The sequence below is a fragment of the Schistocerca americana genome, chromosome 4 (genome assembly GCF_021461395.2).
Source record: "Schistocerca americana isolate TAMUIC-IGC-003095 chromosome 4, iqSchAmer2.1, whole genome shotgun sequence".
NCBI lineage: Eukaryota > Metazoa > Arthropoda > Insecta > Orthoptera > Acrididae > Schistocerca > Schistocerca americana.
In genome coordinates this window covers 345,584,138-345,608,902 of record NC_060122.1, presented here as the reverse complement: position 1 = coordinate 345,608,902, position 24,765 = coordinate 345,584,138, and the positions used below count along the sequence as shown (strand labels likewise).

Below are 24,765 nucleotides of genomic sequence, written 5' to 3'. Positions count from 1 at the left end.
TGAAAAACAACAAGGCATCCGGAGAAGATAATATCACTGCAGAACTACTTAAAAATCTTGGAACAAATTCCCTCAAAGAACTCACTCAAATCATCACAGACATTTGGCAGACAGAAAAACTACCAGAAGATTGGAAATGCCCCCTAATTCATCCACTGCATAAAAAGGGAGACATGGCAGATATAAACAACTATCGAGGAATCTCCCTTCTCCAAGTCACTTGTAAAATCCTCTCAGCTTGTCTTCTTCAACGAACACAAGAACAACTCGAACACAGTATTGGTGAATACCAAGCTGGCTTTCGCCCTCACCGATCCTGTGCAGAACAAATTTTCAATTTGAAGACAACACTAAAATACAAAGCAGTCAGAAACAGTCCGATCATTTGTTCCTTTGTTGATTTCGCAAAGGCTTATGATTCAATCGATAGGCAATCTCTCTTTATTATCCTTGAGGAGCTAGGACTCGATCCGAAAACCCTAAACCTTATCAAAGAAACGCTCACAAACACAACTTCTAAGATAAAATTCCTGGGTGAAATATCAGAGCCCTTCCTGATCAAAACCGGCGTCAGACAAGGTGACGGCTTGTCTCCACTCCTCTTCAACCTTGTCTTAGAAAAAGTCATCCGAGAATGGGAAAAAGAACTGAAGAATCAAAATTACTGGAAGCCTATACAACTAGGAAGATCTAAAGATGGTATTAAAATTTCATGCTTGGCATTTGCAGATGACGTGGCCATTCCAGCAGAAAACGAGACCACAGCAATTAAACAGATAGACATTCTCAAAGAATGCGCCGAAAAAGTTGGGCTACAAATTTCCTTCCAAAAAACCAAATTCATCTGCTCAAAATTTGAAACTCAAAAACTGACTACAAAATATGGACAAATTGAGAGAGTTCCATTCTTTAAATACTTAGGCGAGGTCCTAGAACCCACAGGGGGAGAGAAAACTGCACAAAAAGTTCGACTGCAAAAACTGAAAAGAGCATACTGGAAAACCCACAACATCTACAATAAAAAGTGTCTCTCCATTCACTCAAAAATACGACACTACAATACAGTAATCAAGCCCGAAGCACTATATGCCAGCGAAACACTCACACTCTATAGAAAAGGCGACCTGGAAGGCATCCTGAAAGAGGAATGCAAAATTATCAGAAAGATTCTTGGCCCAAAAAGAACGGAAGATGGATACAGGTTACAGTCTCGGAAAACTACAGAAAAATTATCGAACCTCGCCGCAGACATCCGGAAAAGAAGACTAAAATTTTACGGTCTTATCCACAGACTCCCAACACCCAGACTCTCCCACAAAATTTTAATATACATTGAAAAATTGAAAACCATACCCTGGATACAAGAAACCAAAACAGATCTAGCAAATGCACAAATAAATTCTTCAGAAGTTATAAACAGAAATGTATACAGGCAAAAAATCAATAGTTGGAAAGTACAACCCGAGAATGAAGTTTGCAAGAGACAGGGGACAAAATGGACAGAGGAAAGAAAGAGAATTAATGGGGAAAGAATAAGAGAAGTTTGGAGAATTAAAAAATTGAATCGGAAAAGCTTTGCGTGATCCGTATGGGTCCAATCACACATAATAATAATAATATAATACAAAACGTGAAGGTACTAAGAAGTACCAATCTGGACTCGGACCACTGCCTCTCAAAAATCAAAATGAGACTCCAGTCTAGAAACACTAGATTACACAGAATCACCAAGATGTTAAGATTTTACATAGAATGACTTAAGAACAGACAAGAAGGGACTACTGAACAGTACAGATTTCAACAGCTGGGACCAACTGAAGGAGACTCTTGTGAAGATGGCCAATGAAAACGTCTCCCCTCACGAGAAGGAAGCATCTGTGGTGGAATAAAGACTGTGACAATGCAATAGCCCAAAGACAGACATTCTGGGGGAAGTGGAATTGTAAGAAAACCAAGAAAAATTGGGAGAACTTTTTGGAACATAGAAGGCTTACAGCTAAGATAACTCAAGGAACCAAATGGACCTTCACACAAAACCAATTAACTCAAATCTAAGAGAGCTTTGCTACGAATAACTAGAGAGATCTCTATAGAACCTTCAAGCAGACACTCAGAAAATACAATCCGCCAAACCTCCACTTCAGAGACTCGCAGGGCAAACTGGCTTTTAACGACAAGGACAATTGCCACATCTTAGTTCAGTACTTTAAAAAGCTACTTAACTGTGATCCACCCAGCGAAGACTTTGACTATAAACAAACCAGACCAAATCTGGACTCACTGCCTCCTTTACTGGAAGAAGCTGGACAAGTCATTCAACTTCTAAAGAATAATACGGTAGCTAGAGACAACTATGTCATTGCTGAACTCTGAATATCTGCTGGAAGCAATGCCGTGGGCAAGCTCACTGAGATCATCCAGGACATCTGGGAAAGAGAGAAATTACCACCTGATTGGAAAATGGCTCTGATCCATCCTCTTCACAAAAAGGGAGATTTTGAACAACTACTGTGGAACTTCTCTTGTCCTGGTAGCATACAAGATTCTCTCCAAGGCCTCACTAACAAGGGCGGAAGATCAACTGGATAGTCGACTAGGAGAATATCAGGGAGGTTTCAGGAAGACCCAATCCTGTGCTGGATAGATCCTTAATCTTAAAACTGTATAGGCATACTCCAAGATGAAAAACTGCCAGGTCACCGTCACCTTTGATTTCAGGAAGGCCTACGACTCCGTTGATAGAGAAACGCTTAACAAAATATTCCAGGAACTAGGACTAGACAACAAAACCCGCACATTCATTCTAGAAACCTTGACCAACACTTATTCCAAGGTCAAATTTACAGGTGAGATTCCAGAAAGCTTCAAGATAAAAATTGGAGTGAGACGAGGGGATGGACTCTCCCCACTTCTCTTCAACTGTGTCCTTGAAGATGTTGTGAGAGAATGGAACAAGGAACTGACCAATTTGCGTGTTCAGAGTGGTGGCTACCTGGGCCATAAGAATGAAGGACTGATTGTAGATTGCCTGGCTTTTGCAAATGACATGGCACTGATTGCTGATTCTCTTGAAATGGCAACAATGCAGGTAAACTGCCTCAGAAAACAGGCAGCCAAAGTGGGTCTTTAAGTGTCGCTAGAGCAAACTGAGTTCTTCCCCAACATCAAAGAAGCTAACAGAAGTTTAAGTATCTTGGTGAATGGATTGAACTCAACTTAACAGAAAAAACGTCAATATCCAAAAGAGTCAACAAGTTGGAACTAGCCTATTGACTGACTATGAATACCTACAACAAAAAATGCCTGTCATGCAATCTGAAACTTGAGCACTACGCATCAGTCATACAACCAGAAGCCCTGTATGCTATGGAATGTCTTTCCATGAACTGGAGAGGTCTGATAGAGAAATTAGAAGTCAGAGAGAGGAGGATCCACAGAAAAATCCTAGGCTTGGTAGAAGAAGATGGGGAATTCAGAAGGAGACATTGCACGGAGCTATACAAACATATTGAGAGTCTCTCTGACTGTGCAAGAAAAAGAAGGGTAGCTTTCTATAGCCATGTTGTGAGATTGCCTCCAAAAAGACTGACCAACCGTCTGTTCATCTTCTGGCAAAATAAGAAGGTTCGCACCACTTGGCTGACAGAAACTGAAAAGGAAATTAAAGAACTGGGAAGAACACACCGACAGACAGACAGTTCGTGAGACACAACCTGAAGGAAGTCCGAGGATTTCAGGAAAAGCCCCAAAGGAAAGGTACCCCCTGTACAGAAGAGAGGAGGGAGTTACATTGGCAGAGGATGCAACAGTACCTTCTTATGAAATTTCAATCTCCAACTTTCTCCTCAGAGTGTGAAAATATTTTGTTGGTGTCCACCTACACAGTGAGGAATGATCAATGTAATAAAATAAGATAATTGAGAGTGCACATGGAAATATTTGCATGTTCATTTTTCCCACACACCATTTGAGAATGGAACATTAGACAAATAGCTTGAAGGGGGTTTGATGAATCCTCTGCCAAGCACTTAACTGTAAACTGCATAGTTATCATGTAGATGTAGATGCTTCACAAGATGGTTTATGTAGACATACAATATTTGTAGTCATACAATATTTCACCACACAAGAGCCAACAACAACTGAAAGTGATGCAAATGTTTATTTATTGCATCAAAAGGCTATTAAGTACTATATACCTGAACCGAAAACAATTTTCAAATATTTATTATCATCTACAAACAAGAAACAGAATGGAATTTTTCTTGACAACATTGATCAGTAAGCTGTTATAATGTCAGTCAATAAGAAGACAAATACACCTTAGACATTATCAAACGACTTCTGGCATAAAATAGCACTTATAAAGGAGATTTCAAATGCAATGAAGCAATTACAAATCATTCTCAAGAATAATTTATTCAAACACGGCACATGACAATCAAATACAGAAAATTCACTTGCATTATAAGTAACTTTTTTTTTGGAAATTTGTAGTTAGTTCCTATGGGACCAAACTGCTGAGGTCATTGGTCCCTAGGCTTACACACTACTTAATCTAACTTAATACTAACTTACACTAAGGACAACACACACACTCTTGCCCGAGGCAGGACTTGAACCTACGAGGGGCGGAACCGTGCGAACCATGGCAAGGTGCCCTACACCTTACAGTTATCGTGTGCGGCTGCATTATAAGTACATCAAACTTAAGCTGAATTTGTGAGAATATTAGTTCAAAAGAGCAAAGTTACAATACACAGAACACAGGCTCTACTAAATTAACTTTGGTTGACAGCTTGCTTCTACATGACGTGTAATTCAATAAGGCAGATGACACACTGCAACTGCAGGCAGGAGCACATTACAACAGCAGACAAAGTTAGTATTTGTTGGGAGATTGGCATAATAGTTCTCACAACTGCAAATACTACTTTAGAAATAACCAGTAAATCTCCAATTCTTTAAAGAATCAAACTCCCATGTATAAAACAACTTCAAATGTGTGCTTACTCTACAAATGAGTTAATGTATTAAATATTTGAAGTGAAGCATGTAAGTGAGAAAAAGTTTGAAGAATTTTGAAATTATGTTTAAAGTTTGCTGTAAGTCGCTAAGTGCTCTCTTTGTGAAACACTGGATGAATATACTCAGGGTAGTGTGTGCTCCGTTTTTAGCAAAAGCAAGTTTTGCACCACCTAAATGTTTCTTACATCATATCTCCTGAACTATCTGTCACAAAATGATATTTGTAGTATACATTCAGTGATATATGTAGATACTGTCTGCAAAGTTGTTGTAAATGAAGTTTGTAGTAAAGAAGTATTAAACTGAAACATCCTGCCTGATGTTGAAGTTTTAATGTAAACCATTGTATGCAGAAGCTAGTTTTTCAAGCATCTAAATGTCTATTAAGTTATATCTCCTAATCTGTGAGTCATGCAATGATATAAGTTTGCAGGTACATGCAGTGATATATTTGGATACTGTCTGCAAACTGTGTTGTGGATACCTTCAGCACTAAAAAAGTAATAAACTAAAATGTCATGTATCATGCTGATGTTTTACTACAAGAACAGTGAAAAATGTTATAAGCATTAAACTTTTTCCCTTTCATCATTTTATGGGGGGATGGGAGATGGGGGTGTGTCAGTGGGAGAAAGTTTCATAAGGTTTGAAATTATGCATTAAGTTTGATGGAAGTCACTAAGTGCTCTCATTCTCAAATACTGGATGAATAAAGTATCTGCTTGTTGTCAGTTACGCTGCCTCAAGAAAAACACACAGTTTCTAACTAGAATACTTGTCTTATTGTGTTACGACTTTTAATGTAAGATTACACCTCTTTATGAGTAGATTAAGGTAGCATTCTTAACTTTTAAATTTGGTCAATAATGAAGAGGAATATTGAAAATCAAAGCTTTGTTTTGTTGTCCACTGAAGTGTTTGATATGCAATCTGCAACTGGTACTGGGTTCTAGGATAGTCATTTAGTAATACAGATGACTGTACAGCAATCAACAGAATTACGACAGGCAGTTTTAAACCAGTCAACAGAAATTGAAGCAGAAATGAATGAAAGATTTTATCAAATGAATAACAGATTTTCTACCTTAATGGTGATCTGCGTAATTTATGCTCTCAATTAAGTGAAAGAGTACACAAATTAGAGCAAATAATATATTTAGGAAAAAAATCAAGGTACAAGAGTCCAATGATAATTTAGCTTTAAGGAAGAAACATTAGGTAGCAATGTTAAACATTTTGATAATATTAATTCAGTAATGGTTGTTCTTGTAAATGTGAAACAAGCCCTAGAAACAGAAAAATACTTTAGAATATGTATGAAACAAGCGAAATACCCTCAGACTTCAAGAAGAATATAATAATTCCAATCCCAAAGAAAGCAGGTGTTGACAGACGTGAAAATTACCGAACTATCAGTTTAATAAGTCACAGCTGCAAAATACTAACACGAATTCTTTACAGACGAATGGAAAAACTAGTAGAAGCCAACCTCGGTGAAGATCAGTTTGGATTCCGTAGAAACACTGGAACACGTGAGGCAATACTGACCTTACGACTTATCTTAGAAGAAAGATTAAGGAAAGGCAAACCTACGTTTCTAGCATTTGTAGACTTAGAGAAAGCTTTTGACAATGTTGACTGGAATACTCTCTTTGAAATTCTAAAGGTGGCATGGGTAAAATACAGGGAGCGAAAGGCTATTTACAGCTCGTACAGAAACCAGATGGCAGTTATAAGAGTCGAGGGACATGAAAGGGAAGCAGTAGTTGGGAAGGGAGTGAGACAGGGTTGTAGCCTCTCCCGGATGTTATTCAATCTGTACATTGAGCAAGTAGTAAAGGAAACGGAAGAAAAATTCGGAGTAGGTATTAAAGTCCATGGAGAAGAAATAAAAACTTTGAGGTTCGCCGATGACATTGTAATTCTGTCAGAGACAGCAAAGGACTTGGAAGAGCAGTTGAATGGAATGGACAGTGTCTTGAAAGGAGGATATAAGATGAACATCAACAAAAGCAAAACAAGGATAATGGAATGTAGTCTAATTAAGTCGGGTGATGCTGAGGGAATTAGATTAGGAAATGAGACACTTAAAAGTAGTAAAGGAGTTTGGCTATTTGGGGAGCAAAATAACTGATGATGGTCGAAGTAGAGAGGATATAAAATGTAGACTGGCAATGGCAAGGAAAGCGTTTCTGAAGAAGAGAAATTTGTTAACATCGAGTATAGATTTAAGTGTCAGGAAGTCATTTCTGAAAGTATTTGTATGGAGTGTAGCCATGTATGGAAGTGAAACATGGACGATAAATAGTTTGGACAAGGAGAGAATAGAAGCTTTCGAAATGTGGTGCTACAGAAGAATGCTGAAGATTAGATGGGTAGATCACATAACTAATGAGGAAGTATTGAATAGGATTGGGGAGAAGAGAAGTTTGTGGCACAACTTGACCAGAAGAAGGGATCGGTTGGTAGGACATGTTCTGAGGCATCAAGGGATCACCAATTTAGTATTGGAGGGCAGCTTTGAGGGTAAAAATCGTAGAGGGAGACCAAGAGGTGAATACACTAAGCAGATTCAGAAGGGTGTAGGTTGCAGTAGGTACTGGGAGATGAAAAAGCTTGCACAGGATAGAGTAGCATGGAGAGCTGCATCAAACCAGTCTCAAGACTGAAGACCACAACAACAACAACAGTTAAAAATGTAGAAACTGTTACACTGACTACAAATGAAAGGGAACCACATTTGGAATAATTACAAGTTATTTTGGTTTCCCCTGGTAGTGGAAAAACTTGTCATAGTGAACATTTACTATATGATAAGCCACTCTATTCTATTAACACTAATAAGTTAATAAGTTCAGTTACTACTGACAAATTATTACCATAAGTTCCTTCTGGGGACCTACTGTCAGCAATTACTACTGCAGACATGCTGCATTCAATTATTACTAAGAATGTAGCAGATCCTGCCACCACTGAACTTTTATCATCATCAGTTAATACCTTCTACTACTACCTTCTGTTATTTCTACGAATTTAACAGCATTTGCTAATACTAAGAATTTACTACCTTCAGTTATTACCAATAATAAGTAAGCAAGCAGTTACATAATTTATATTTTGGGCACAAAGAGTGAGTGCTCCACATCAGACAACATCACTACTTGTTAATTTGCTTTCAATAGCTTCCATAATAATATTATCCCAACAGCTGTAAGCGAATGTCAGAATCTCCATGTTGTTATATTGCATATGATGGCCAATGTCAAGACAATGTTCTGCAATGGCAGATTTGCTCGTCTGTTGTACATTTGTGTTCCATTTATTCTCAGTACACCAGCCCTCCACAGTCCAGGTAGTCTGATCAATATGTGTCACGCCACAACTGCATGGAATACAGTACACCCTCACCAGTCACAAGCCTAGATCAATATTTATGGAACCTAAAAGGTGCCTGATCTTAAATGATGGTCGGAAAACACACTTCACATCATATTTCCACAAGATATGACCAATCCTGTTCAAAATGCACCCTGTGTAAGGCAAAAAGGCCATAGATTTTGGGCCAGCTTGGAATTATCATTACTCCTGCAGTGCACAGTCAGCCGATAACGCAACACACATCTAATCTGTCTTTCACTATAACCATTCTGGAGAAAGGTGACTTTGAGATAGGCTAACTAAGCTAACAAATTCTCAGAGTCCACAGTGACATGCCCTACGAAGCAAGGTAAGAATAGGCTTCTTATAAACGGCATATGCCACCAATGTAACATCGGCCTTCCTCCTGACCAACACGTCACGGAAGGGATTACAGCCATCCATTTCCACCTCCGTCATAAAACAAATATTAGGTTAGATTGAATTCAGATGTTCTAAAAAGTCATTGAAACTCCCACTGCCATGAGGCCAATTAACAAAAACTCCTCTGGATATCTGATAAAACACACAGGTTTCAAAGACGCCGACTCCAAGGCATGTTCCTCAAAGTCCTCCTTAAAGAAATTGGCAATAAAAGGTGACAATAGGCTTCTCATTGCAATTCCATCTGTGTGCTCATAGTACTGGTAATTGAATAAAAAATAAATGAAAGTGAAACACACACTGAAATAGATTTATTGATCTGGCACCAAATATAATCTCAATCAACTGTAACAACTCAGGCTGTGGAACACCAGTGAAAAGAGAGACCACATCAAAACTTACTTGAATATCAGAGTTGTTTAAATGCATTTCCTCTAATCAACGAAAGAAATCTGCCAAGTTATTAACACTTTCCAATTCAAATTTTCCATTCACTGTATTCCCTTGAAATCTCATTTATTTTACACTAATGGAAACGTCTCCAAAATTGTCCAGCATCAGAGCTCTATAGGAGGAAAATCGTAACATTGGACATAGTGCAGCAGTGGATCCAAAAGGGTTTCAGTGTTGCTCACACTGACCTCTTTAGGACTCAACATCTAGCAAGGTGGTGTTTTGTTACACAGTATGTCGGCATTCCAATGTTACTCACATTCGGACTAAGCATCACACCCAAATCCTTCGCTAAGTGATAAAATGACTAGGCAATCTCACCTGTGGGGTCATTCTGCTCCATGACAATGCAAAGCCTCATATGGCCAACACAGTCGTGGCACCCCTGCAGAAATTCAAATGGGAGGTTCTCGACCACCCTGCATACAGTCCGGACCTATTTCCCTGTGACTTGTCCCCTTAAATTCACCTCAGATGACAACGTCCAGCTGTACGTGCTGAACTGGTTAACATTGCAGCCCTGGGAATTTTATGAGACAGCCATTCATCGCCTTTCGTCACAGTGGGACAAGTGTCTCAACAGCCAGGGTCAATACTTCTAACACAGAAGTACTTTTTCTGTAGTTATGTCTCCGGCTCGTTTATTTTTGAACACGCCTTATATAAACTATCGTGGATCCCTAGAACAAAAAACTGTGCCCAGTATTTGTAAGAAAGCACAGATAACATCCATCTACAACAGGGTAGTAAAAGTAATCCACAAAACTACAATTTACTATCTTTGACATCAATTAGTTGTAGACTCTTAGAACATATTCTGAACTCAAACATGATGAGGTATCTTGAACAGAATGATCTCCTCCACGCCAACCAGCAAGGATTGCGGAAACATCTATCACGTGAAACCCAACTCGCACTTCTCTTACAAGATACTGAAAGCTTTGGACAAGGCAGTCAAGTACATGCCATATTTCTAGATTTCCACATAAGCATTTGACTCAAAAATGGTTCAAATGGCTCTGAGCACTATGGGACTTAACATCAGAGGTCATCAGTCCCCATTTGACTCAGTACCACACCTCCACTTATTGTCCAAGTTTGATCATATGGGCCATGAAGTGAAATTTGTGACTGGTTTGAGGACTTTTTGGTAGGGAGGGCACAGCATGTTATCTTGGACGGAGAGTCCTTGTCAGATGTAGAAGTAACTTCAGGTATGCCCTACGGAAGTGTGTTGGGACCCTTGCTATTCATGTTTTATGTTAATGACCTTGCGGTCAATATTACTAGTAACTCAGACCTCCTGCAGATAATGCAGTTCTCTATAATGTTGTACAGTCTGAAAAAAGCTGTATAAATATTCGGTCAGCTCTTGATAAGATTTCAAAGTGGTGCAAAGATTGGCAACTTGCTTTAAATTTTCAGAAGTGTAAAACTGTGCACTTCACAAAATTAAAAAAAAAAAAAAAAAAGTAGTATCCTCCAATTACAATATCAGTGAGTCACAGCTGGAATTGGCCAACTCATACAAATACCTGGGTGTAGCACTTTGTAGGAATGTGAATGGAATGATCGTATAGGCTCAGTTGTGGGTAAAGAATGTGGTAGACTTTGGTTTATTGGTAGAATACTGGGGAAGTGCAATAAGTATACAAAGGAGACTGATAACAAATTACTTGTGCAAACCATTCTAGAATAATGCTCAACTGTATAGAACCCATACTAAATAGAACTAACAGGGGATACTAAACATATACGGAGAAGGGCAGCAAGAAAGGTTACAGTTTTGTTTGAGCTGCAGGAGAGTGTTACAGTAACACTGAAGAAACTGAATTGGCAGTCTCTTGAAGACAGATGTAGATTATCCTGAGGGAATCAACTAACAAAGTTTTAAGAACAGGCCTTAATGATGACTCTAGGAATATACTGCAGCCCCTACGTATCACTCGCAAAGGGATCGTGATGACAACATTCGAATAATTATTGATTATTATTTTTATTCAATTAACTGGTTTAAATGATTTTTTTTATATTTAATCCTTTGAATGTCATTTTCATCATTACACCGATTTTATAATTGCTTTAATTTTTTCTTTCTATAATTCTTTTTTCATTTGAACACTGCCTGTGCCACCTATAACCTGTAACCAAGTGCCAATAATGATTGCACATCAGTTGGTATCAAGTCTGCTCTTCTAGCCATGCAAGGATAGTTTCAGGTAAAGTTAAAAATTACTGTTCAGTTTTAGGGCTGAAATTGAAATTTTTTGTTTTGAGTTTGCTTGTAGCAGCCAGCTTCAACTGCTGTGGGCAAAGCAAGTGTGGTTAATAGTTCAGCGGCAGGTTGTTGACCACCACTTTCTCAGATACATTGCACTCCACAAGGTTGTAGTTATGTTAGGACATAAATGGAAATTCTGTGCCACAAAACACATCATCTGCTCCAATTCAAACACTGGTCATTTAAATCCAGCAGTGGACAGAGAAACTCATGTTCCTGTCATATCTGATACCAGCCACATTACATATAACAACACTCCACTTCAATCCAACATATGTAACAAGGAGTGGCTGCCCAATCCCATGATGTCTGGACATTGTTTCACCTTGGTTTTGCCTCATGTTGAGGACACTTACTACAGCACTCCTTGAACACCCGACAAGTTGTGCTGTTCCCAAAATGCTCGTTCTGACCCTATGGGCCATCATCACAATCTGCCCTCGTTCAAACGCAGATAGATTGTGCATCTTCCACATTTTACACATGGACAGCATGCTCACTGATACTACACACACTGTCGATGGGTCTGACTAGCAGTTATTCCCTGCCCGGTGACGCTGCTATCACCTGGACGGATTTATGCCAATAGTAGGTCAGTGGTCATAATGTTCTGGCTGATCAGTGTATGTAAGTATAAACATAATAGGCTCTGGTCCTGCATCTGTTTCCTCAGCAGCAGATAAGGCTTTTCCAATTTGACAGAGAGCATGGGCATTTATGAGACAAGTTGCCTCTTAAGGTGTTCCAAGATCTTTGATGTGGATGTCTCTGTGGCATGGTGGCTCACACTTGTAATACGATCCACTCAGTCCTGGACAATGTTTCTATGTTCAATGTTAATTAACTGACCATACAGCATTCAGTTTGCTGTGCATTACCAACATCCTTTGAAAACCGAATCCAAATAAGAAGAGAAGGTTAGTGTCCTCTTTCCACTCTACAAAATACATGCAACAGCAAATAAATAGAAAGAAAGGCAAATGGTCAAAAACGATCCTAAGGCTGAGTTGAAATGTAGTGCTTGACCTCTGTTCACAAAATACAATGAGATCTCGAGAACTTGAACATTCGGAGAGGCGCTGTTAAAACTCTAAAGCAAAAGATATGAACTAAAATCTGAAACAAGTACGAATGGCTCTGGTGTTGCTCAATTAGGTCCATGACAGCCACTTTGTGAAGTGGAGCTAAAAAATATTGTGTCCTTGTGACGACTTTCAATAACACATGGATGAGAACTGACTGTTACAGCTGGTGGTAAATGGGACAGACAAGGTATAGCACACATTACTACATGTCTACTCTAAGCCCTGTCACCACTGAGTTAATCTGCCCCAAGAAGTGAGCACAAGGACATAATAAGTTTTCAAGTGTTTCTCCTCCAGACACCAGCACAGTTGGTCTTTTCTGCACTAGGAGTTTCATCTTCGCCACATGGATCCTGAATCCATTTACGTATCATCGAATTAAACGAGGAGGGTTTTCTTTCTCATGGTGGTTTGGAGCAAATGGCATGGAAACAGTAGTCAGGCAGGCCTTTTTCTTGTTCCTCCATAGGGACATTGATGTCCACAACATTCCTTTTGCCTTGCATGATTTTCCTCATCTCTAGATTCTGCATTTTCTCTCACCTCAGCATAAATGCTACAATTTCTGACCCACAATGGACAATCACCTGAAAAATTTATATGCTTTGGTGGCCAATTTGTACCATTAATTTGCTTTTTGTGTCTGATCTTTTATCAATCACTTATAGCTTCACTGTTTACTTTACTTTATCCATCTAATGTAGTACACCTGACTACCCCATATTGTGATTATAATGCCGATCATTATATTCTATACATTTCAGTTTGACAATGAGTGTATACTATTCATATCTACAACTAACAGCTTCGCAATTAGGACCAAGAGGTTGTTCAAACTCTCAGACACATCTCATAGGGTTGGTGTAGAGGGTCTAATTGTAAGGGTTATAAACCCAATACAGGTTGGTTTAATATGAAAATAAATGCCACAGGTTCCTCTGGGGAACAATACTAACTATTGTTATTATTACTAATTTTTAATGGCCCTCTTTGATATGCACTTTTTCCCACTCCAAGAATTCTCTGTGATATGATAGCAGGCAACTATATGATAACAAAAAATTAAGGTGTTAGGTATTTCAGATATTATAGGGTAGGCAGGATATTTTGTGGATCCTATAAGCTTCGACATTTTCTGCAATGGAGCTGCCTTGACCAGCAGAGTGCCAATCTAAAATAATTTGGCTGCTTTCAAGTATCCAGCAATTATTTCCGAACATTTGTGAATGTAGAAAGTGGTGAAGCTTTCAAAGGATACCTTTCCTTTTTTGATTTCTACAAACAAATTTTGACAAGCTTGTGCCTTGTTGTTATATTTACCACAAACCTTGTGTGTCACCCCCTTCCCTCCCCCCTCCCCCTCCCCCTCCACCTCCACCTCTACCACTACTTCTATCTGAACCTCAACCTCCACCAAGAGGACAGTCCAGCTGAAATTCCTCTGTTGTTTGGGTGTCAATACTCCAACTTCCAGTGGCCAACCCTAGCCATTCACAGTCTAAGTAGTAAGAGTAATTTTGTACTATCGGGGTAATAACTATTATCTGACTCTTGGTAGTGGAAAGAATATGGTTGCCCTTTATATGCACATGCAGACATCACAGTAAAGAGAAACAGATTCTCGTGAGTCTGAGGCACTATCAGTGATGATCCATGAAGTGACATCAAAAAATTTTAGTTTTCCAGTGATCAGCACCCAGAAAAAATTTCTGAGATAGTAGTACAGAGATTTTACTCTGATAACATTCTTATGTGCTGCAACAAGACTTAGCATGGTTTTGAGAGTGCTTGTTTTAAGTTTATTCCAAGAACTATTCATACTTTCACAGTACTTTTGTGTCTTAGATTTCATTAGGAGACTGTGGTTTGAGGTGCTTGCTGCTTGGATTCAATCAATTTTACTCCCACCACAAAGGCATACCTTATAATGTTAATAGCTAATCTCGGTCTTCAAAGCTACCGAGTGAGGTGGCTCAGTGGTTAACACACTGGCTTCGAATTCGGGAGGACGACAGTTCAAACCCGTGTCCAGCCAACCTGGTTTAGGTTTTCTGTGATTCCCTCAATCGCATCAGGCAAATGCTGGGATGGTTCCTTTGAAAAGGCAGGGCCAACTTCCTTCCCCATCCTTCCTTAATCTGTTGGGACCAATGACCTCACTGTTTGGTCCCCTCCCCTGAATCAACCAAGCAACTTTCAAAGCTAAGTGTACACAGAGCTTTAAAGGAATATAGCAAATTAAAAAAAAAAAAAGGGGCGCAAGGGATGTCAGCAACAGCCGATCAAATTGATTATCGCTGAGCATAGAACATAATCACAAAATCAGGTACAACAACACTAGTATGGAGATGTAGGTTCCAAGTTTTGGGCTAGTGTAATTAAGGAGGCCATAAAAGTAGGGCTATTAACAAAAACATATAAACAGGAATAGTGGAGAAACCAAGTTAATCAGAGGGCTTATCATTCCTTGGGAGTTAAACTCTGCTATAAACATGAATGGAACACCAGCAATGCCTCTCTGTCTGGTTGGAATAGTTAGCCAATTTACTTAAGACCACTGCATACAATACTTAAAGAATGCACTTCGTCCATTCCTTCTAACTTAAATGGAATTATCCACTTTTCTAGGCGGAGAAAAGGAACACTAATTTAAGTGCAGCATACTTACTTGCTAATATCTGCCTTTCCTCTTACAGATGGAACCGAAACTAGAACGATATCAGGGCATTTCTTTCTGGCTTCTTTACCTCTCAAGTGACGAGTTACTCCAAAAGCTCTGGCCTCATAATTTACAGCTATTATTCTGTAAATAGCAACATATGATACAGTTTATTATTTGATTATATAAATACAGTAAATAGTAAATTCAAACAATTTATTTGGGTGTGATTATAGACTGCATGTGCACTTAGGGTCAGTTGAACTTAGCAGAATTGGACATCAGCTTTGACCCAAGGTACGATGATGATGATGTGGCGTGTTATGTCTTACATATAGAAACAGAAAGAGAACCGAACACTGACTATACTTGTTTCACAAATGTCTCAATTTTTGGAATGTAGACTGAGGTGACAGACTAATCTGTTGTGTGGCTCTAAGTCCAGCTCTAGACAGGATGGTTGTGAGGTGGCAAAGTGCTACTGAAGGTTTCAGTTAACCCTATATTTTAGTCTGGACAAGCAACAAAATGTATTGGAATGATTTCATACACATTTTTATATACTGTTCTGGAACTCAGACTGGATTATTAAGAAAAATATGTCCCACAATGGTCCCATCGCTTTGTCACCCAGTTTCTTCTCAAATCTATATCCATAATGCTCCTCTTCCAGCACTTCACATTACGACAACAATGCCAATTCACGTAAATGTGAGTTCCCATTTATCTCACTGTTATACAAGGCTCTATAAACAGATTAAATGCATTTGTTTGTAGCTACACTACAATGATGATTCACACACGTTGTCATACTTGTGCTGTGCAAGGTCCACAGAACATAGAAATTATGGATAAAAATTTAGGAGGAAAGTAACTGAGACAACGATGGAATCATAATGATGGATTTTTTTCTCTGTGAATGAGATAGTGAAATTTGAATTTCAGAAACAAATGGAAAAAGTGGTGCCATAATATGGTAGTGTTTTAATAAAATGATTTAAGTTAGAGAAAAAATAACACAAAACAGCTAGTGAAATGACTTACAGAAATATGTGGAATTGGGAAATGTTGTAATTGTGTTACTTCTGAACACGACACACACACACACACACACACACACACACACACACACACACACACAAAAAGCAGCTATATACCCATCAGTCAATGTAAAAGACATTTTCTAAAATTGTCATCACACACACAGTAGAAATCATACAAAAACTACCACAAAAATGAAGAAGCTTGTTTTAGAAATGGATACAATTCAACAGAACATTTGTAAGCAGTGAACAATACTGTACAATGGAGCAATCATTATTAATTATCTGTGCCTGGGACCAATACAGAGAGGTCCAAAAAAATGTATCCACTGTTAAAAAGTCTATAACTTGCAAACTAATTGATGAAGTTGTCTCATTTTTGGTGAAAGTGTAGCTTAAAGTCCAACTTAAAGCTATCATTGTAGGTGTTCGAAATGGTCACCATTAACATCCACACACAAACGATGCCGTCGAACTGCAGCACAAACTACCGACTGCAACATGTTTGGTTGGATATTTGTACACGAATTTACGATGGATTCTTGACGTTCATCCCATGTGCATGACTTTTGTTGATAAACGACGTCCTTTAGTGTTCCCCACAGATAAAAGTCCAGAAGAGGTAGGTCTGGGGAACGTGGTGGATACTCCACAGCACCTCTACGGCCTATCCATCTTCCTGGTACAGTTACTGGTGAGGTGTACCTTTAGAAGCTTCAGACATCCATTTTACCTGCCATCCGAGACTTGTATGGAGATGGAAGAGTTTACTTTCAACAAGATGGTGCCCCAGCCCACTACAAAAATAGTTTATGGTGTATCTCGACGAAAATCTACCAGGTAGGTGGATAGGCCGTAGAGGTGCTGTGGAGTATCCACCACGTTCCCCAGACCTAACTCCTCTGGACTTTTACCTGTGGGAATACTAAAGGACGTTGTTTATCGGCAAAAGCCACGCACATTGGATGAACTTCGAGAATCCATTGTACAATCATGCGGAAATATCCAACTGAGCACGTTGCAGTCAGTAGTTCGTGCTGCAGTTCGGCGGCATCGTTTGTGTGTAGATGTTAATGGTGACAATTTCAAACATCTACAGTAATATCTTTAAGTTGGACTTTAAGCTACACTTTCACCAAAAATGAGAAAACTCCGTCAATTAGTTTGCAAGTTATGGACTTTTAAACAGTGGATACATGTTTTTGGACCCCTCTGTATATTGAGAGAAAGCTTTTGTCTCAGTTCAAGAGAGCATTTACTACCAGACTATGAGATACATGGCACTGATTGAACGTATTTTGGCACAATGCATAACGTATCCATCACAGCTTCAAAACAGAATCCACTGGGAGAAGGAGAAATTCAGAATTGAAACAGGAGTCTAGCAAACAGGTTTTGTACCACCAAAACTATTTTCAGCATTCTACATCTACACCTATATTTCACAGACATTATGTGGGAGAGGGCACTTTTTGTACCACTACCTTTTCTCCCATTTCCTGTTACATTCATGAATGGTGTGAAGGGAAAATGATTGTTGGTAAAGCCACATATAAGCACTAATTTCTCTGATTTTCTTGTTCTGATCATTTTGGGGGGGGGGGGGGGGTAGTAATAAGTTGCCCAATTCTGCCTGGAAGGGACACATTCCAAATTTCAACAGTAAACCTCTTCATGATCCACAATGCCTCTCTTGTAACATCTGCAACTGGGGTTTGTTGATCACCTCAATAATACTCTCAGGGCAAGTAGATGATACCATAACAAAACATATAGTTTTCTGAAGTATATTCTCTCTCTCTCTCTCTCTCTCTCTCTCTCGTTTCTCTCTCTCTCGTTTCTCTTGTTAATTCAACCTGGATTCCAGACTTGATGAAAAATTCCCAAGAAGCAGTTGAACAAATATTATGTTAGCCATTCTTTCATTACCTTTGCTTAAGAAGCTCCAAAATGAATCTCAACCTGTCTTCTGCTTTTGCTAGTAATTTGCTTGTTTTATGTAGTCATTCCACTTTAGATCACTCTGGATAATTCCATCTACGTATTTTATGGTAGTTACTGTTACCAGTGATTTGTTGCCAATAGTATAATCAAACAGTAGTGGAGTTCTTCAAATATTTATTTTCAATTGTAACTGCCAGTCCCTGCACTAATCGTGAATCCCTCCGCAGGTCTTCCTGTATTTCACTACAAACTTCTGAGTTCCTATACAAAATAGCATCATCTGCAAATAGCCTCATGGAGTCTCCAATGTTATTCACCAGATTATTAACATAAATTGTAAACAGAAACTGAACTATAATACTTCCTGAAATTATATGCGTATGAATCAATTATATTCCATTAAGAATTACATGTTGCTATTTATCTAAAAGAAGCCCTGAATCCAATCACAAAGCTGGCTTGATACTTGGTAAGCTTGTATTTTGTTTACTAAACAGCAGTGCAGAACTGTATGAAGTGTCTTTTAGAAGTTATAGAACATAGCTTGAACCTGGACCACTTTTGGCTATGGTGGCACTGGATCTCGCTGAGAAACACAGTGAGCTGAGTAATTCAAATCTTGTAATAGCAGAATACGAAACAATATAATGAAGTTACCAATGCCATGACTAATGTACATCTCACTACACAAGTCACATATAGAAAACAAATTTTATAAATGAGAATCATTTATTCCACTTGAAAATAAGTTTATAATTATTTTGACTTGCTCTGGCTCTTAAATTATCACTGTTTTATGTAAATCTACTTTCACCATATTCCCACAATATCAGTTTCACATCAGTTCCTGAAATCACATTCCCAAATAATTTATTTCAGCAACATCAGATGTTTGTTAATAAATCAAGGTTCAGAGTAAATGTTAGTAATGAAAGTCACTTCATAATTAAAAAGTAAATTAATGTTTTCTGAAATTAATTGTTAATCTACCAGATTTAATAGAATTTCATACTGATAAACACATTTAATAAGATTCAGTTTATTTCAACAGTATTTCCGTTTTTGTAAAATGTATTTCCGTAACTGGATTTTTAAGTTTAATTGAACATGTTACAACAGTACTAAGTGAGACTGTGTTGGTTACATTTTATTTGTGTTCTGGCGGTTCATTTTGTAGCTGGGCAGTTTTGAGTTCAATCGAGCCAGTGTTGTGTCTTCAATTCAGTCTACTTTGCAATATGCCTGTCAACAATGATGTACATAATGAAGTTTGTTAATACAGTGGAAAAGAAACTAGAATCAAGTGTACATCAGAGTGCTATAAACTTAATTTCTTCATGTGAACTGAATCCAACAAAAATTTAATAGAGTGACACAACACCGACAACAATCAATTCTTTAACAACAAAGACAATGTAAGTCAAGTAGCAGTCCAATATGAACAGCTTCAATAATTTATAATATAATTCGAAAGTCCAATTAGCAGCCAAATACAAAATTTGGTATCTTTTGTCAGTATATTTAAATAACCGCAACAGAATGTTGCAAACTGTATTTGTAATATCCCTATTGGTTTTACAATGAGGATTTTCGTTCTCCATAAAATGTCAGAATGTGTGAGAGTTAAACATGTTCCATAATTCCACAACAAACTGATGTTAGTTATATAAGCCTAAAATTATGCGGATATGTCCAATTTCCCTTTATGAAAAGGGGGAATGTCTTACACTTTTTTCAATCACTATGTACACTTTGTCACTCCAGTGGCTTACTGTAGAAGAGGACAAGTTCTCTCACTTAGTCTCTGTAGAACCTCACACGTACCTCATTTGGTTCAGTTGTCTGTCCCACTGTTGAGAAGTTTTACTTGAGTTCTATTCTGCACTTGCTTTTCAAAACCTGCGATTTTGGCATTTGTGTGATGACTGAAATGAGAAACTGTATTCTGGATGACCAAATTCAATATTTCTTTGTTCTCTCTGTCATGTTCTGTTTTGGTACCAAGTATGGTCACTGAGTGACTCAATGCCTGGTTCTGAACTGTTTACTAATTTAGGGCCTACATGTAACCAAAACTTAGGATTTGTAGTTACATTATTTGGCCAAATTTTTCTGTCAAATTAACTGACTGCTTTTCAAATTGGTCTCTGTGTGCTCATTTTAGCTTCATTTAGCTTTTGTTTGTCAACTAGAATTTGACTTTGCTTAAATCAGAGATGAAACATTCTCTGCTTATCCAGTATCTTTCCAATGCAGCTATTGAACCACGCGAGACTTTTCCATCTCCCACAACCTTTCGCAGCAAATATTTGTCTAAGGTATATTGTACGATGCTTCTGAGTTTTATCTGTTTGTGCTTCATATCTACATCCTCAGAGCTGAATATTTGATTTCCTGAGGAAGTTTTCAGCTCTTCAAATCGGAGACAATGGAAGGAATATTTGTTAATGAAGCACAGCTGAATCACCTGTGTTTGGTTGAGGACAATGTACTGTTTGCCTTTGGTGCAAATAAACTTCAACAACAAATGGAACAACTAAATAGGGCACATTTGAAAATAGAGCTGACAATCATCCTCAATAATAATAATAATAATAACAATAATCACAATAATAAACTCACTCAATAGAAAGCAGTAAAAATTAACAGGAACATCATAGAAACCAGCCGAGATTTTGTATTATAAACACAGGCATATCCAGTGGTCACAGGCCCTGCAGACCAAGTGCTGCTTCCACAAACTGCCCCCATTCCTTTCTGTTTTGTGGTTGGTTCCTCCAGGTGTCATCAATCTCCAGGGCTGCCAGGTCATCCATCCAGTGCTGTCCACATCATCTTACGGGGCATCTCTCGTTTGGTTTCCCCTCAAATGTTTTCTTTGCCTGTTTTTCTTCTGCATACGGGCTACATGGCTGCCCACTGGATTCTTCTGTTCTTCAGCTTTTGTAGCATTGTTGTCTGTCTGTTGTATCAAGAAGTAGATTTCCTCATTTCTCCTCCTTCTCCATTCTCCTTTATCTAAAACTGGTATCCAAACCTTCCTCATTACTTTCCTTTCAAATATTAATAGTTTTTCCTTTTCATGTGTTATGATGCTCCAGATTTCTGAACTGTACATGACTGCTGGGCATATCACTGTGTTATACATTCTCATCTTAGTATTCGCTGATATAGATTTTGAGCTGAGCATTCTCTGACAGGATAAATGCATTTTATTTCCACTGCCACTCTTTCTTTGATGTCCATTTATATGCTGTTGCTGCTGGTAAATCAAGATTCCTAGTATTTGAACTCTTGAACTCTCTTGAACCTCGTACCATCAAGCTCCAGAAATTCTTGCTGCTCTTGTCTTCTTCACAATTGCACGAATTCTGTTTTGTCTTGATTCACCTTTAGCCCAACCTTCTATGCGTAGTTATCCATTTTCTGGAACAGTTCTTTCAACTCAAGGACTGATTCACTTAACAGTACCATATTATCTGCATATGCAAGACAATTGAAATTACCATCCATCTGCACTCCCGCCATTCTCACATCTAATGAAATAGGTTGGACTCTAAAATCTGCATTTGCAATTTTTGATGCATTGGAAAAATTGCGTTGAATTCACGTTGAGGCCCTCTCCCTCAACTAGTTCTAACACACTGGTTACATATATTCTCTTCCCTGTTCTCAGGATCCACTCTGTTTCCCTTCTGATGTTGAGAAAATGTTGCCTTTTCTGCCATTCTCCCTGTCAATCAGCTCTGTCATCTTCCTTCTCTTTTCTGTAGCCTTTTGGCATGTCTCATTGAACCATCCTCTCTTCTTTCTTTCCAACATATCCTCTACTATGCTTACTACTATGGCCTTTATTTCTTCCCACTTTTCCTCTATGTTCTCTCTTGTTTCTATGTTTTCTAGGGCCTCAAAACGGTTTCTAAAGCACATTGTTCTTTAGTTCCATCTTCCCTCAGTTTCCTGATATTCAAAGCAAGTTCTACTGCTTCCTTCTTCTTTCTATGCATGTAGGTGACCATCAGTTTAAGTTTATACAAAACAATGGAGTGGTCTGGTGCACAGTCGGCTCCTCCATATGACCTCATGTCCATGACAATATGCCTATACCACTGGTCAACCGAGAAGTGTGTTTCATAAGAAAGACCTTTTTATGGGATTGTGTTGTTAGCCCAATGCCCAACCCTCCTCCTTCATTGGGGCTTGGGACTGGCAGTGGCTGTTGCAATGCAACTGACCCCATACAGGGCAGCAACAAAAATAAACAGAAAACTAAAAATGGGATGGAAGTTTTGCAAGAGAAAGGAAGAATTAAACTGACTAGAGGTTTTTCATATAGATTTTGAAGTATCAGAAATTGAAGCTAAACAACTGGTGTATATAATCAGCTTTCGCTTATGGCAGTGAACTTGGACTTTTAATGTGAAAAATCATTCAAAACCTGAAAGTTGCTCAATGAGGAATGGAGATATGTGTGTTGTGAATTACATGATGGACAGGAAAGTTTACATGTGGATCACAGAAAACAGTGGAGTAGGAGACATACTTTCAAATGGTGGGCAGGATATGTATGGAAGATGGACAAGAAAGTTCCTAACTTCATTCCCAAAGGTAAGAAATGACTGAGACAAAGACCAATTGGAAGGTGGCTAAATTACACCAGAAGGTGTGCAAGGGCGTAGCTGAAGACCGTAACCCACGGAAGTTTTTCTACTTGCTACTGTGCTATCAGGTGAGGTATTGTAGGGCCCACTGTCAATAGGTCAGCATGTGTAAGAAGTGGCTACTTATATAGCAGAGTGTTTTTTCGTTTTTCTTTCTTCTTTTTTAAAAACCTCTCCAAAGGCTTGTTGATAAATTAGAAGCTGTAATTGGAGAAAGGAGTAGATGAGTCATGTTAATTATAGAGAACAACATTCATCTTATGAGAAATGAAAACTGTTAATGTGGTATTTGTTAACTGTAGGAGCACCACAAAAAGAATTATGCAACACTAACAATATACAACTAGCATACCAGAAATTAATAGTGGTAAAATCTTAAACTCAGACTGGACTATAATGTCACATAGTAACCACAATCCAGTCATAACCCAAAAGTAGCATTGTCAAAGAAGTACATCACTTAGCACTATAAGCGTGTCCATTAAGGACACCAAAGTATGTACAGAACAGACATGCTCCTCCTGAAGGATGCTGCTGTTTATACAGACACCAGATGTTCCAGAGTATGCAAACATCAGTAACATAAGAAATTTCTAGAATGATAAATACTAAATGACAAACATCTGCTGGTAGTCACACCTGAACCAGCAACCTGCAACATGCCAGCCAGCAATTCTAATAGCTACTCCACACTGTGTGCAGCGTAGCTCAGTGCATTGCTCCCTCTCCTAGAGAAACAGCGGACTATTGTTTCAGAAGTTTTCATTGGAGCCAACTACAGCATCCTTGATCTAGATTTTTTTTCAGTGGTCCTACATATGGTAGTGCTGAAGTATTCTTGCGTGTGGGTGGTGTTCTCATATCCTCTTCAGTACGGTGAACACTAAAGTTAGCCCCTCCCACTGAAGCTTCGCAGTCACTGAGCGGAACTTCAGTCTTCTTAAATGAGAAGCCCCCATCCTCAATCTGGGCCTCAAGTTCATACTGTGGCTTCATATGGGGACATGGTGGAAAATGTCTCCACACTTTTGTGTTCTTGAGATGAGCCATATGCTTGACTTCATATATGACATCCAACAAGTGATAAAATATACAATATGGCCCAAAGTATCATTTTAGTTACAGACCTGTTTCCCACATAGGCTTAATTATACATACTAAGTCTCCCACCCGTATCTCAATGGTCACTTGTTGACGTTATAGCACTCTCGATCCTTTTCCTGGGCATCCACGGACCGTGTGCGAGCCAGCTATCTTGTTTCCTCAGTCATTGTGATGAGGTGCTTCACATGGAGCAGAAAGAACAGTGTGAAGCCTGCAGTGTCTTGCTTCATTGTGTTATATGCTAATGTCATCATGGGCAAAACATACATTAATAGCATACCAAGACCATATCTGTCAATGTCTTATTAAAGCATTCTGCGAGGTCATTCTGTCTGTGGGTGGTACACAGTTGTCAACCTGATGGTGATGTCACAATATGAAATTACCTCCGATATTAATATCAACTGGAAAACTTTTCCACGATTCAGAAGTCATCACACAACATGCTCCATGCCTCCAAATGATGTCTCCTACAATGACCCTTTCAATTTCCAGATGTTCAGCAGTCGGCACTGCTTTGGTGAAAGCATAGCGGGTAAGACAGTCAGTGCAGACTATTATGCATCGATTCCAGCTTGTCGACTTAGAAAAACTTCCGATTCCAATCTGATGGAATGGCACTGCTGCAAGCACAATTGGTATCAGTGCCATGGAAGTAAGTTCTCCACATGCTTCTGTTGCTGGCATTCATTACAGTGGCTGAAAT

General features: G+C 38.7%; 1 protein-coding gene across 1 annotated transcript in view; it reads right to left on the bottom strand.

The window, feature by feature from the left end:
* LOC124613418 (DNA polymerase eta) overlaps positions 1-24,765 on the bottom strand; it is a 194,202-nt gene that overhangs the window by 148,397 nt on the left and 21,040 nt on the right. Inside the window, exon 2 of the mRNA XM_047142120.1 lies at positions 15,317-15,451. Coding sequence (XP_046998076.1) covers positions 15,317-15,451 — 135 coding nt within the window. The remainder of the gene's footprint in view (positions 1-15,316; positions 15,452-24,765) is intronic.